A 16,005-nucleotide genomic window follows, 5' to 3' on the forward strand; every position below is an offset into this window, starting at 1 on the left:
GAACATGGTGTTCGTGATGGGCAATCCGTGACGAGGACAGACGTCCAACAACAGAAAACCACTCGAGTTCAGATCGGGGGGGGCGTTCCTCCCAACCACGCCCCTCCAGGTCTCACCGTCATTGCCCACGTGAGCATTGAAGTCCCCCAGCAGAACAAGAGAGTCCCCAGGAGGGGCACAATCCAGTAACCCCTCTAAGGACTCTAAGAAGGGTGGGTAAACCGAACTGTTGTTCGGCCCGTAAGCACAGACAACAGTCAGAACCCGTCCCCCCACCTGTAGGCGGAGGGAGGCTACCCTCTCATTCACCGGGGTAAACCCCAATGTACAGGGGGCAACAAGTATGCCCACTCCTGCCGGGCTCCTGTCACGTGGGCAATTCCAGAGTGGAAGTACGTTCAACCACTCTCAAGGAAACTGGTTCCAGAACCAGAGCCATGCGTCGAGGTGAGGCCGACTCTTTCTAGCTGGAACCTCTCAGCCTCGCACACTAGCTCCTGTTCCTTCCCCACCAGAGAGGTGACGTTCCACGTCCCAAGAGCCAGCTTCTGCAGGATCAGACCGCCAGGGTCCCCTCCCTCGGCTGCTGCCCATTTTGCAATGCACCCGACCCCTTTTGCCCCTCTGACATGTGGTGAGCCCATTCGAACGGGGACCCATGTCTCCTCTTCGGGCTGAGCCCGACTGGGCTCCGTGGGTAAAAGCCTGGCCACCAGGCGCTCGCCAACGTGCCCCACCTCCATAAAGACACCCTTATGCCTGAACATGGTGTTCGTGATGGACAATCGGTGACGAGCACAGAAGTCCAACAACAGAACACCACTTGGGTTCAGATCGGGGGGGCTGTTCCTCCCAACCATGCCTCTCCAGGTCTCACTGTCATTGCCCACGTGAGCGTTGAAGTCCCCCAGTAGAACAAGGGAGTCCCCAGGAGGGGCACTCTCCAGTACCCCCTCTAAGGACTCCAAGAAGGGTGGGTAATCTGAACTGTTATTTGGCCCGTAAGCACAGACAACAGTCTTGTGAGCAACAGACAACCTTAATTTCCCTATGGGATTAATAAAGTTTTTACCTTACTGTGACCAGCCGGTGGAGATTTTTTTAAAAGTAACAAGATGCACCCAAACACAGACTTAGCAGTGCACAATATTTTATTTAACAATTTCTTAAAACAATTCTTTAAAAATGAGGCTTCAGGCCTACTACTCGGTTCCGCGAACAAAAGGAACACAAAAGGAAAAAGGACAGACAAGATCAATTATTCCAAAAGAAATAAAACAAAACATGCAATGCAAAAGAAATGAGTCAAACAAAAAGAAACCATGAAACGCAAAAAGAAATGTGTAAAAACAAGAAAACAATTAGTACTTCAATCACAAAACAAAACTATAAGAGATAACAATTCAAACAATGGAACAAATCGTTGTAGTCATCAAGTTCCAAATTCCCTTCGATGGGGCCAGAGGAGTAACGCCCCGCCCATATAGCCTGCCCAATCCGCAACAGGTTCAGCCAAGAGCGGCCCAAACAAACAACGGGAAGACAGGACAAGACAGCAGAGTGTCCAAAGTGCTGCAGCTCCAAAATCAGGTGCCTGAAACGGAAAACCCATTAACGGTGGATCCACATAAAAGAAATCAAAAGCTAAATAGCAGATAGCTTACCCAGGGGTGGAAATACAGCCTAACCCGGGAGGAAGAGGGTCAGCAAGTGAGTATGAGACGGAAGCCGCACGCCACAGCAACCCCCAGCTGCAGCCAGCAATGCCATCAGAGCAACACTGCAGAAACGCACGACAGGTGTAGCACCCAAAAACCAACCATGATCTCAGCCACGGATAGCAAAACTGCCACTTACGATCGCAGACGAATTGACCAAACCCACAAGCCAACATGTAGCCGCCGACCGTGGGAGAAACAAAGACGCACGCACCCTGCAGCGGCCCGCCCAACTATAAAGGCATCTGCCCCGCCCACCAATCAACGGTGCACATGGTGGGGGAGGGTGGGACACCATCCCACCACATTACCTTACCTTGTATAAAAGTTGAATGGGATACAGCCAGCTGAGACTTCTGGTTAAGGCGTCTTGCTGAGCAGTTGCTGGTATCTGAGCTCTGATCAACACATCCTTTCTTTGGATATTTACACCACTGCTAAGTTATTTTTTTTAAGAATATAAGTAAAAGACTCAATTCAATATTCTAAGATGCCGATTAAAAACAAGTTAAAAGTGAAAACAACCACTAAAGAGGGAGCCGAAGATGACGTTAGCAGCGAAGTGGAAACTGAGCACATGGAGGGGGCTAGCGCCAGCTCCCAGATTTCTGAAACTAACCTCATGGAAGTAATCCAAGCCTTAAAATCTCATTTCTCCCCGCAGCTATGTGAGATTATAGCTTCGAACCAAGAAATTAAAGACAATTGGAGTGTTACTCGAGAGGCTTACCTCTGCAGAAACCTGCATTGGTGACCTGGAGGATGGCGTTGCCTCGCTAACAAACAAAGAAGCGTCCTTAAAGAAGAAAACCCAAGAGCTCACTTTGAAGATGGATGTGCTCGAAAATGACTACCGGAGACCTAATCTAAGACTTGTGGGATTCCCCGAGAAAACAGAGCAAGGGGACATCGCAATTTTTCTCCAGAACTGGTTGATGGAGGGATGGATGGGATGCATTTCCATCTACCCCCATTATCGAATGGGCTCACAGGCTGCAAGGGCAGAGCGCTCCAGGCGCCCCGCCACGCATGATCATCATAAAATTCCTAAACTACCAAGACAAGATGAGAGTGATGACAGCAGCCCGTCTGAAAGCAAAGGTGATGTACAATGGCTGCCATGTGATGTTTTTCCCTGACCTGTCCGCGGAGGTGGTAAAACAAAGGAAACAATACAAGCGAGTGAAACAACAACAACTCCGTAAGCTGAATATAAACTTTGGACTTATATTCCCAGCAAAGATGAGGATCTTTCACCGTGGGAATCATTTCCTCTTTCACACTCCGATGGAGGTGGAGGAATTCACATGGAAAATAGGACAACAAACTGACGAATAACCACACTAACACGCTAAATAGGGTTAGCAAGGTTTGATAAGGATTAACATTACATTTGATCGGTGTTTCTGGATAATGTACATCTTGACTAAGTTTCCCTATCACAGCAGTGGGGTGTAATTTCTTGATAGCATGATCGGGGTTCATAGTTTAAAATGGTGGTGCGAGTTGATTAAGTGGACATTTCTCTGCTCCTGTTTTTTTCTAGGATCAGTAGCAAAACCAAGTCACAATATAGAGGGGAAGTGGAGTCGGAGATCTCCACTGGTGGGGAATCTCAAGAAAGTTTTTTATGTTTGTAAATGTTTAGTGTTCTCAAGGTGCAATGTTCAGCAAGTTGCAAAATGCAAGTTCCTACAGCTGAGACAAAAAAAACTAAAGAACTGATATATGGACATTAAGCGAATGAGTACTGAGTCCATCATTGATGTGATCTCCTGGAATGTAAGAAGTCTTAGAAAATTGATCAAACTCAATAAAGTAATGAATAGACTTAAACAATACCAGCCAAAAGTGGTTTTTATTCAAGAAACACATCTACTTACAAACAAAATTACAAGACTAAGGAAAAGATGGCCAGGTCAAGTATTTTCAAGCTCATTTTCTCCACATGCTAGGGGGGTGGCAATTTTGATTCATAAATCTTTGCCTATCTGTATAAAAAAGTTATTACTGATCCTGCTGGGAGATTCATAATAATCCATACCTCACTGATGAACCAAAACCTTGCTTTGGTTAATCTGTATGGTTCTAATATAGACGACTCTGAATTTTACAATAATGTTTCTTTCCATTACAGCGTTCCATGGTGATGTTATCTTTGGTGGAGACTTTAACTTTACTTTAGATCCTAATCTTGACCGATCATCAGAATTAGATTTATCCCACTCTAAAAGTAGACGATGTTGTGTATATTTTATGTCTGAACTAAATTTAAAGATATTTGGAGAATTCTGAATCCAACAAAGAAAGAATATTATTGTCACTCAACTACCTATAATAGCTATAGCCGTATAGATTACTTCCTAATCTCAAATTGTTTGGTTGCCAGAATTAAAAGTTGTACCTATGAAAGCATATTAATCTCTGACCACTCACTATGCTTGATTAAATTTTCACCCCTAATTGTGTTTAGATGCAATCCTATGTGGCGGTTAAAACCCCATTGGCTGCAAATGCCCAACTTTCTGAAATATATTCATGATTATTTCAGCCTTAATAAATTTGAGACTACATCATCTATTAGATGGGAAGCCTTCAAGGCTTCTATATGAGGTCAAATGATAAACTTATCACGCAACAAATAAGACTAATAGAAGCTTCATGGAGATGGTAAAACTTGAAGAACAAATTAAAGAGACAGAGCTAGAGATACATTTTAAGGATTCTAAAGAAAAGCAACAAACCTGCTAATATTAAGGGCAAAATATAACAAACTATCTACTAACAAAGCTTCATCAGAGATATTCAAGCTGAAACAATCCTACTATGATCAAGGAGAAAAGGCAGGAAAGCTTCTCGCCTGGCGCATTAAAGCTATGTAGAATGAAATGGCAATAAATGAAATTACAACTGAAAATGAAAATACTTCTGATCCTCAAAAAAAGTACAATCTTTTTAAAGATTATTACTCAAAATGATATGCCACAAGGCATATCAAGGACACATATCACAAATATAACTTGATTTTTAACTCTATAAATATCCCCACACTTAGTGAAACAGCTAAATCAGAGCTGGATATCCCAATATCTATAGATGAACTTTCAAATGCAATAGATAAATTAAAATCAGGAAAAACACCGGGTCCGGATGGGATCCCTTTGGACCTATATAAAATATTTAAAAACAAACTACTACAGCCCCTCTATAATATAACTTGTGGAAAGTTATACCCTTAGGAATTACCTCCTCTACGAAATGCAATCATAACAGTACTACCTAAACCTGGAAAACCTCCCACCAGATTCAAACCTTTTCGACCAATCTCTTATAAATTCTGATGCCAAAATAATATCTAAAGTACTAGCACTTCGGCTTGAGAAATTTTTACCATTTCTTTCTGAACCTGATCAGAATGGATTTATAAAGGGGCGGCAAGCCCATCATGGTATCCGTTGTGTACTGAATATAATCCATGCTAAATATGAACATCTTTACTTTACTTTACTTTCACTTGATGCAGAAAAAGCATTCGATAGAGTGGAACATAATTATCTATACAATGTTTTATCTCAATTTGGCTTGGGTAGTTATTTCATAACCTGGATTAAAATAATTTATAATAAACCCACAGCCTCAGTTATAACGAATAATATTATATCTGATTCATTTAATCTAGCTAGGGGAACACATCAAGGGTGTCCCCTCTAACCCCTCCTCTTTATTCTGGCAATTGAATCATTGGCTATTGCCATAAAGAACAATCAAAACATACAGGGTGTCAGAATAAAAAAATATTGAATCTAAAATTGGACTATTTGCAGATGACATTTTAATGTTGTTTAATCTGAAGTGCTCAATCCCTCAACTACTTAAAACTATCAATGAGATTGGTTATATTTCCGGTTATAAACTTAACAAAGCTAAATTCGCCATCCTATTTTTAAATCAGGCTGAAAGAAGCAATCCGCCAATTCACACTGCATTTCAAGTGGCAAAAGACAACCTTACTTACTTGGGCATTAAAATTACTCCAAAAATAGTTGACCCGGTTCGTACGGTGTGCCAAATTTCAAATGGTATTATTGGGCTGCTCAGCTCTCTAGTGCATCCTGTTGGTTTTCACCAACTGTTCTGTCATGGGTAAATATAGAAAATATAAACACCACTCCCTTTCCCCTAAACTTATATCTATACTCAAGGAAATACAAAGAGTTACTAAAAAACACTTCGAACCCATTTGTTAAAAACACTATCCGAGTATGGTACTATGTACATAAATTCAAAAATGAAAAACCAAAATTATCCCAATTTTCCTTGATCTGGGGCAATATGTCATTTGAACCAGGCAGGAAAGATATGGGTTTTAAAACATGGCATTAAAGTCTTATGCAAAATCGCAGACTTATTTGATAAAGGGCTTATGATCAGCTTTGAAGATTTGAAACAGAAATTCGACATCCCAAATACATTTTTTTTTTAATTTCTGCAAATCAGAAGTTTTGTCTTGAGTATTCAAAAATCTCTAACATTACCTACTCTTACTTCTATAGAAGAACTGTCAAAGAATTATCATTTGAAGAAGGGCCTAATATCACACTTTTATAATAGCATCAAAGACAGCTCCCAGATATCCTTGGAACACAAAAGAAAAGCATGGTGTGAAGAACTGAAATGTAATATATCAGTAGAGGAATGGCAGACGGCATGTCTGAAGGCACAGACACAATCTATCAATACTCAATTTAAGTTAATCCAATACTTTCCCCAACTTTACTAAATCAATTTAATTCCAACATTCCGGATACATGTGCTAAATGTGGAGATAGAGGCAATTTGATCCACTGTCTTTGGGAATGTCCTGAGATTCAGAATTTTTGGAAGGAGGTTTAGGATAAAATTTCACTTATCGTCGGTACTAAACTTAATCCCTGTCCAAGGTTGTGTATACTAGGAATTTTTTGCACCCAAACACAATTAAGTAAGGTTGATCAAAAATCCATAATCTACTGTCTGGTGCAGGCCAAATATAGTATAGCCAGATCCTGGAAATCTATAAACAGGCCCCAACTAAATACCTGGATGTCTACTCTATCGAACTCTCTTGCCTTGGAGAAACTTACCTTTATGATTAAGGGTAAATATTGTATGTTCAAAAAGATTTGGGAAACGTTTCTGCTAGTCTTGGAAAATATACTCATAATGAGGAAAGATCGAATGTAATCTAATTTTGCTCATGTTTTTATTCTTGTAATGGTTGTAAATCTGTGATCTTCTCATCAGTTTCAAATGTACTCACTTGAACATTGTATGAAACTGAATGACTGATGAATGGATATCTAAATCTAAGGAGAACTGTGGCTTCACCTCACATTAATCTTGCTGTGCACCCCTGAGACAACGTACTGAAAATACTCTGTCTCACTACAATCAGCTTATGTTTATCACTTTGAATGTTTAGTTGTTCATGGGTTTTTTGGGTTTGGTTTTAGTGTTTGGTTTTAGTGTTTTGTGCATTTTTGAGTTACTTGTCTATTTTGAAATGTAAAAGACAATAAACAGATCTTCAGCAGGGCCGAGCTCAAATCGTGACACCGCACCTACTAATGGCACTTCTGGTGGCAGGTGTCATTAGGCGCCACAAGTGCCAATGTTTTTGGGGCTAGCTGTCAGTGTTGTCACTGGCTTCGGCAAAAGGACTACATATCCCATGATGCTTTATAACTAACAGACGAAGAAGAAAGAATTTTGTGGGGGTTTTATCGCAGAAAGACCCATGTTACAACTAACATGGGTCTTTCTGCGACCTTTAGGTGTCTAGAATGTTTCAGAGCTGTCACAACTGGTGCCGATATTTTGGGGGATGGCAATGCCAGTTTTTGGAAAACGTGTTACTTATATTGCCTGTTTAAATTTTTTTTTTTTCAATGGTAATTGTATTGGTTAATTATCCGTTTAACACCTTGAATATTTTTGACTTAATTTAATTGAAGGAAGATGGCCAAAGTAATTGAATCTGCCACTAAGTGTCACTATTACAATGGAACCTGTTGAACCCCGTAGGGTTGGCAGATAGGGATTTGGCCAAGATGGAAATACATAGTAGTTGTGTAATACGTATATTGTAGAAATTAATAAAGTTTGAAAAATATAATTTCTCATGGAGGAATAATATGTTATTTGATCCTGATGTAGTAAATTCACACGTTGACTAAACATGAATTTTACAGAAGACTTCAAATTATTTCAGAGAGGGATTTTATAATACTCAAAGATTTTAGTTCTTGGCTATTGAAAATTTTAATTATATGTTATTGCTGTTTAAAGTATTTACATACAATGGCTAATAAATATTGACAAATCAATTACTTTGCATATATTTTGTGACAACCTTTAAAACATGTTGAAACATCTGCCAATTAAAATTATATGTAAACAGCACAATTTTCATTTAAAAAAGCATTTGCATCTTAAGTATAACCCAAAGTAATTTTTATTTCCAAAAATATGTAACAATCTTATTCTTAATACTGCTTAGGATTCACACATTGTCAAAGTTTTTGAGGTGTACATACTTTCTGTTTTGACTTATCAATATTCAATATTAGTGTAAAAAAATTGGAAGGTGGTTTAACTTGAAAGTGAAAGTCCTCCTGCTGCCTTGAAAATGCTATTGAAATGCATTTTGTAGTTCAGATTGTATTCATTGTCTCATCTTTGAATAAGAAAACTTTAAAGACAATGTCCAGAACCAGAAACAAACATGGAGAAGCAACCTTCATTTATGCCGCACAAATCTGGAATGAACTTCACAATTAATGAAAAATAGCAGATATTAAATTTATTAAATAATAACAAGTAATAACTCTTTAAAACTGGTTAACAGGCATTTTTAGAAAATTGTAGCATGTTTTTCATAAAGTTTGCATTATCCTAAAAAAAAACTCTGAAAGTTATAGTGGCTGTCTGGTCTATTACTTTCTTGGGAAATTATGACATTCTGTGCACTGTCATGGAACCATGCTGAACATACTGTCACTCTGGAATTGTCAATATTTCATGTTGCCTCTGTCACTAATATTAACTAATAAGTCAATATTAGTTAACTTACCTGGTTTAATAATCAATAGCATTATATTAAGGTAATTGTATAAAAATTATTATTATCCGGAACTGACAGGAGCTTGTCAGCACTGATATACCATGGCCACCTAGTGTCAGTTGAAGTGGCACCTTAGTGGCAGCTATTATCAGCTGTCGCAGAAGAGGTCCCATCTGACATGCAGTCAGTGCAGGTGTTGTCTTTCTATGCTCAGTCGGAACACCGGCTGTATATTTAAATATGTATGAGAATTATGTTTTAATTAAGATATATTTTATTTCTATTTGTTTGAACTAAAGTTATTCATATGCTACATTCTGTCTGAAACAGATAGAATGAGGTCACAGCAGCCCATGGCACCCATGGCCATCTTACTTGTGCCACCTTACCCGGTGGTAAGGTGGACACTTGTGCCACCTTGCCACCAAGCAAGGTGGCACAAGTGGCACCTTACCCAGAAGCTCGTGGCACCTTATGGCAGCTGTCAACATGTTTTCACTGAGGCTCTTTATTGTAAACTGAAATTTGAGACTGTATCCAAAATAGACCAGGGCGTATTTGCTTTTTTGAGGGAACACAACACTTAAGAGGAAATGCAATACTTTGTGCCAGATCCACCGGTGTTTTCTTTAATTATAAATTAATTGATATTAAATCTGACACAGAAGCAGTCACCAAAGAATATTCTATTCCTATTCTACTGTTTTTCCCACTAAGCACATTTATATATGCTGAACTATGTATAATACAATTAAAAAATACTTAAAAAATACAATTGTTTATAAATGTAGCTGTTTGTTTCCAGTAACAAAACAGCGTGTTATGAAAGGTTAAATGCGCAAATACGTCATTGTGCCTGACAAACGTATAACGCTGAGTGGAGCGGTCGACTGCTCTAAGATGGCCGCCCTAAATCTCATCAGCGAAAATAGGCGAGAGCGGTCGTCCGTGAGGCGTGGAAGGTACCAGTATGAGGTAGCGGCAACCCTTGGAAGGTGCCGAAGTCAGTGACAACACTGACAGCTAGCCCTGAAAACAGTGGCACTTGTGGCACCCAATAACACCTGCCACCAGAAGTGGCATTAGTAGGCGCGGTGTCACAATTTTCGCTTGCTGTTTCTCCAGATCTTTGGAAAAAAAAAGTTGAATGTAGTTTCCAGGTTGAAGTACGCAGAAGTAGTAAGCAGTGAAAAACAGAAGATTTTAGAGGAATTTTGTGGATTTTTGTAGAATTTCAATGTATTTCAATGGGGCAAAAAATTTGCACAAAAGCGCAAATACTTATATAAAAAGTACAAACATGCAAACATAACTGACAAAATAAATTACTGACATTTAATGGAACATAGTTACCTGAAATGAGTGGTCAACAAAACACAAATGGCGCCGTGAGCTTACTGGTACTGTAACAAAGATTCAAGTTAGCCTTTGAACGTAACCGCCAACACTACGCATAGAGAACCTGATTTGATGGCTTCCCGCAGCAGAATGCTGAACAGAATGTGGAATTTTCGGTTTCCCTTCGTATTTATAGGCAACCAGTCGGGGACACCAAAAACCACTCATCAGAGGACAATTACCAAAAAAATATATATTTTAGCATGAATTTCCAACCATTACCCGTTACATATACACTCCTGATCAAAATCTTAATACCAGTTAAAAAACTGCAAGAATTTGCATTTTGCACTATTGGATCTTAGGAAGGTTCTAAGTAGAGCTTCACAATGTTAAAAGAAGAAATCAACGTAAGAAACTAAAATAAATATAGAGGAATAAACTGGTATGGCAAGACCTTCTGAGCAATACTTAAAACAGAGGACTGTATGGCAAGAATGAACAGACACTATTTCCAGATAAAAGGTAAAATAATATTGTTGAAGTGTCATGGGTTTGTTAAGACCATATCTAATACTGAGAATAAATATATCTTAACAGTAAATAACTTATCACTTATGTTTTTAATTAGGTTTAATATATTTCTTCAATATTATTTTTCATGTCAGTGTAAATGTCATGAGGCTGATGACTCCATGACACTTTGAATTTGACTCATTAGGATTTGATTAAGAACCAGATTTGTTCTTTGTAATTTCTGTCCAGTAAAACTATTAATCTATAATCAATAGACAGGTTGATATAAAGATATAATCCATGTTTCTGTATCATATTTGTATAGCATTAAAAGGACCTGGAACTTTAGTTTTTCCACTGAAAGCTCTGGTTTGCACAATAAATACCATGAGGGTGAAGTTTTATGGATGATACTCTGATGTCCCATTCTCCTGAAGGCAGCACAGAGCTGCACCACCAGAAACTGACAGACACTGAAGAGAAGAAGAGTTATGATTAATGTAGTTACAGTTCTATCCATGTTTTAATGTTGCAGAGGACTGTCATTTGGCAAATAGTTCAAAGTTTAAACTGGCATGTTGTTCATCTTTTATCTGGTCATTTTGTGGAATATTTAACAACTAGAAAATGGCACAAAATAAGAATATTTTTTCCACTGATTGGCTGCTGTTAGGCCTACCAAGTTTAAGTTGAATGTTCAATTTTCGTAGACGCCTGTGAAAATAATTTCTATTCACATGGCTTTTTTGTTCTCTGGGAAATTATTTTTGATGATAAATACAGAAACAAGCATAAAAATCAAAACATCTACAATAGTGATAGTAATATCAATAATAAAATAATATCCATCCATCCATTTTCTTACACCCTTGTCCCTCAGTGGGGTTGAGAGGGTTGCTGGTGCCTATCTCCAATGCATACCGGGCGAGAGGCGGGGTCACCCTGGACAGGTCGCCAGTCTGTCGCAGGGCAACACAGAGACACACAGAACACACAACCATGCACACACACACTCACACCTAGGGGCAATTTGGAGAGACCAATTAACCTAACAGTCATGTTTTTGGACTGTGGGAGGAAACCGGAGTACCTGGAAAAAACCCACGTATGCACAGGGAGAACATGCAAACTCCATGCAGAAAGACTGGGGCCGGGAATCGAACCCAGAACCTTCTTGCTGCAAGGCAACAGCTCTACCAACTGTGCCACTGTGCAGCCAAAAAAATAAAAAAAATAATAGTCAGTGCAAAGTAGCCTACAAATTCTTTGGTGGGTGGGGGTGGGGGTGAGGGACCTGGATAAAAGCTAGGGGGTCGCTGGCCCAAAAAAGGTTGAGAAACACTGCACTAGAGCAAAAATAAATCTTGAAAATCTATTTTAGCAAATTATAATTGATTAAATGCGCCAATATGTCATTGCGCCTGTCAAACCTTTTTTTTTCACTTTTTTATCTCAAACAAATAACATTAACATACATCGAGGATCTTTAACACAAAGATAAATATCATAATATAAAAAATAAGGAATAATCACAGACATTGACGGTGTTGGGAACGTTTTGCAATCTTCAAAGTAGAATGAATAAAGTAAAAGTTAAATATATACATAAATTAGTAAAATGAACAAAACAATGCTTAAAATCAGTAGCATAGAAAGAATAGACACCTAATGAATCTCTCTTGCCTACTGTCGCCTGACGAGATTTAGGGCAGCCATCTTGGAGCGGTTGACCGCTCCACTCAGATCCCTCTGTAGTTTTTACTTTTATTTATCTTTTGCTGTAATATACCTTTTATTATATGTATCTGAATATATATCTGGCACTTTTTGTTAAGAAAACAGTATAAATGAAAAATTACACATCGTCTTACTTTACAAATTTCTTTAGTTTCGCAAGCGAAAATTTGCTCCGTACAGAGACTAAGGGGGCGTTTACACGACAACGATCCAACAAAAACGGCACTTTTGTTCCGTTTTTGCTGGATCGTTTACACGATAATGTTCTGATTACGATCTGTGTTTACACAGTAACGGTGCACATCGAAAACGTGTAATGCTCTTGCTGCGCCTAGTTGGAGCTAGGTTCTTTGAAACTTTGAAAGTGGCATGTGTTTAAAAAAAAGTTGTACTTGAAGGCATGTGGATTTCCGTGAGAGAACACGCATTGTGTGCGTCTGATTAGGGCGCATGCAGTTGGAAAAAGTGGGATAACTTTGCCGAAAAACCTTGTTTGAGCTTTCACGGTGTCTGTAGCGGCCCGGACTGGAAGCTGTTTATTGTTTTTACCTTGGAATGGCCAACAGTCTGTTATTCCTATATCAATTTGATAAAATAGGAGTTCCCGCACGTCCCATATCCGTGTCCTCTGTTACCTTTTTCAGCAGTTAAAACAGTTTTATCCGTCGCTAACAAGTCGTAACCTGTTTTTCCGAGCCGCCTTCAAACGCAACATGAACGCTGAGACGCTTGCGCTGGGTTTACACCTGTGAGGCAGCGAAGGAGACCTGATGCTGCTGCGCAGGTGTGTTAGAATCATGGCAGCAACCCAGCAAAACGTAAATAACTGCACAGTTTTGCCCCCGAACTAACCGACTGAGTTGAGTAAAGCTGCTGGATGCAGGTGATGTTAGCTAAAAGATGACTGGCTAATATCAACACAGCACGTTAAGCTTGTTAACAAGTAGCCTGTAGGCTGCTGGTGTTGTTGTCTATGTTCAGCTACGTAGACTCATTTTGCCCCCCAAAATAAGTCGGTGCCCCTCCTGTTAAACTCGTCTGGAGCCGGGCTGGTCCTGGTCCGTAGTTCTCTAGATAAGAGCGCTGAACAAGCAGCCGTGTATTTTGCCACCTGGGCGGTGCGGAGCGGTGCAGAGACGCTGAGGGAACCGAATCTGATGGGGAAACAGTAACACCAGCATTGTGAGTAGTTTCTTCTTCTTCTGTGGATTGTAGGAAGCAGCTATGTTTTGCGTCATACTATGCATGAGCTGGTCTGGAACCCGTTTTCAATCTGTGCCGTTGTTAGAGAAAACATTCGGTGGTTTCGTGTAAATGCACACTACAAACGCAACAAAACTCTTCCGTTTTCCCCCGAAATCGTTATCGTGTAAACGGGGCCTAAGTGTGAGAACGAGGAGACGTTTTGAGTGCAATCATTACAAGTTTTGAGAAGAAAGACATGAAATCTTGCTTTCAGACTGAACATGTGTTCAGTCTGGATTATGGCAAAGAAAAAAAAAAATCCCCCATAAATACCATGTTTACATTTACTGTGCAGGAAGGAGTCAAGACGTTTAGAGGTAGATTCAGAGAAAATCTGCCTGTAATCAACAGGAAATGCACCGTAATGACAGGATGGTGATCTGTTTGCATAGCTGAAAACTTACACAATTGAAGAAAAATATGAAAAGCAATGACATGAAAAATTTAAATAGTGGTAAGAATTACAGAAACCATGGAACCAAAACAAAACACAACAGAAACCAATAAAAGTAGGATATTAACAAAATACTGGCATATTTTTCTAGGACGTGGAATTGATTAAGATTAATTAATAATGCATAAACTCAGAGTAGGCTCTTTCCTTTCATTAACAATCACTCACTCTTAAGAACTCCATGTGACCCTCTTCCTTTCAGAACCTAGAGCTGTGTATGAAATTAAACTGGTGGCCTACAATGGAAACGGAGAGAGTGACTCCTCCAAGAGGCTGGTGTCGGTAGCAGGGCAAGGCATAAGTGACCAAATCAATGGTGAGTGTTCAACACAAGAATACAACCCCTTTCAATACCATTTTTAACAGATTTATCAATCAAGATATAAAATACATCTGTTCTCTTTTATTTGTAATTGCAAAAGGTGGAAACAGGTTATGTCAGTGCAGGGATGCTGAAGCCTCTCTGAGCAGCGTCGTCATTGGGATTCATATTGGCACGGCCTGCATAATCTTTTGCGTCCTCTTTCTTATATTTGGATACCGTCACAGGTAAGAGCCAACATGCATGCCATCCTTTCCTCCATTATGTAGCGGCTATAATGCTCTGCATAATTCAAACCCCTAGTTCTTATATTAACTTGTATATTCAGAATCTGTCATAACGTGTGTTTGAAATTGGACCAAAATGCAAGCAGGAATCCAGGAGGTAAATAATGAAAAATTCCAAAAGCAACTTTAAAAAACATGGAGGAACACACAGAGACTGGAAGCAACCAGTGAAGAGAGAAGGCTAAATGCTGAGAGCTTGATTAGTAGAACAATGGACTGGTACTAATTACAAGCCAGGTGTAGCTATGAGGAGAGAGCAGAAGGCAGGCTGAGGGAGACGGAGAGAGATAGCAAAGAGAAGTAAACAAAGTGGGGAAAAAAGGGAGAACCAATTTAAAAGGAATAAAGAAATACTAAACACAGCAGGTCAAACCAAAACAAATACAAAACAACAAAGAAAAAATTATTAAAATAAAAGATAGAACAAAGGTGAATCACAACAAAACAAAAAAAGAAAAGTAAACATGGGGGAAAAAAAGCAAAACAATCCAGGGTCCTGACAGAATCAGAATAAGCTTTACTGGTCAAGTTTGTGTACACAAACAAGGAACGTTACTTAAATTTAGATTAAATATAAGTAAGTCAAAGATTTTTAAATATGTGGAGCACTGATTCTAACAGAAAAGCTAGGCACTCTGTTAAGTGAAATGCAATGAGAAGACGTTTCATTTATATAGTACTTTTTCAGCAACAAGGCAGTTCGAAGTGTTTTCAATGAATTAGAAGAAACACAAAAACAACACAAGCACAGCAAAAGAAAAACTACACTTTAAAATGTTCCAGTTGTTCTGGATTTCTAAGTAAATGGTATTTGCTAAGTTTATTCTAGATTAGTAAAGTATAACATAAACGTTGCAGGATTTCCCCCAGAAAATTAAAGCCCGGTAGTTGGGCCACCGAGGTGGTCTTCCGGGGTTTTGTATTACAGGAAATGTAAAATATTACTGGGTAATTACATTACTGGAAGACATTGCTGACAATGCTTAAACCCACAACTATAGAATCTTAAAAACAGCAAATAAAAAAATAAAAAAAATTAAAATAAGTATCAATTAGTTGCACTTCTGTTAAATCCAAATAAATTTAAGTAATCCGTTAGTGGCAATAAAAAAATGCAATGCTGATCTCATTTAGTACCGGCCCAAGGCATAAATGACCTAAGAGAATACCAATGCTGTTAAATTTGATTTAATGTTTTCAGCATAGATAAATCAAAAGATTTTAAATTGCTCCTCCATGGCCTGAACCACCGGTCCACTAACTGGGGACTCAAACTTTATCTTCGC

At 39.0% G+C, this 16,005-nt stretch overlaps 1 protein-coding gene across 2 annotated transcripts in view; it reads left to right on the forward strand.

Annotated features, from left to right (window-relative positions):
* Nucleotides 1-16,005, forward strand: part of LOC103472149 (immunoglobulin superfamily DCC subclass member 3) — an 87,454-nt gene that overhangs the window by 50,967 nt on the left and 20,482 nt on the right. For both annotated transcript variants that reach the window (XM_081612409.1, XM_017307433.2), the window contains exons 11-12: nucleotides 14,313-14,426; nucleotides 14,533-14,659. In XM_081612409.1, the coding sequence (XP_081468535.1) occupies nucleotides 14,313-14,426; nucleotides 14,533-14,659 (241 nt within the window). The remainder of the gene's footprint in view (nucleotides 1-14,312; nucleotides 14,427-14,532; nucleotides 14,660-16,005) is intronic.

This window comes from Poecilia reticulata, chromosome 11 (assembly GCF_904066995.2).
Source record: "Poecilia reticulata chromosome 11, P_reticulata-male-v2, whole genome shotgun sequence".
NCBI classification, from domain to species: domain Eukaryota; kingdom Metazoa; phylum Chordata; class Actinopteri; order Cyprinodontiformes; family Poeciliidae; genus Poecilia; species Poecilia reticulata.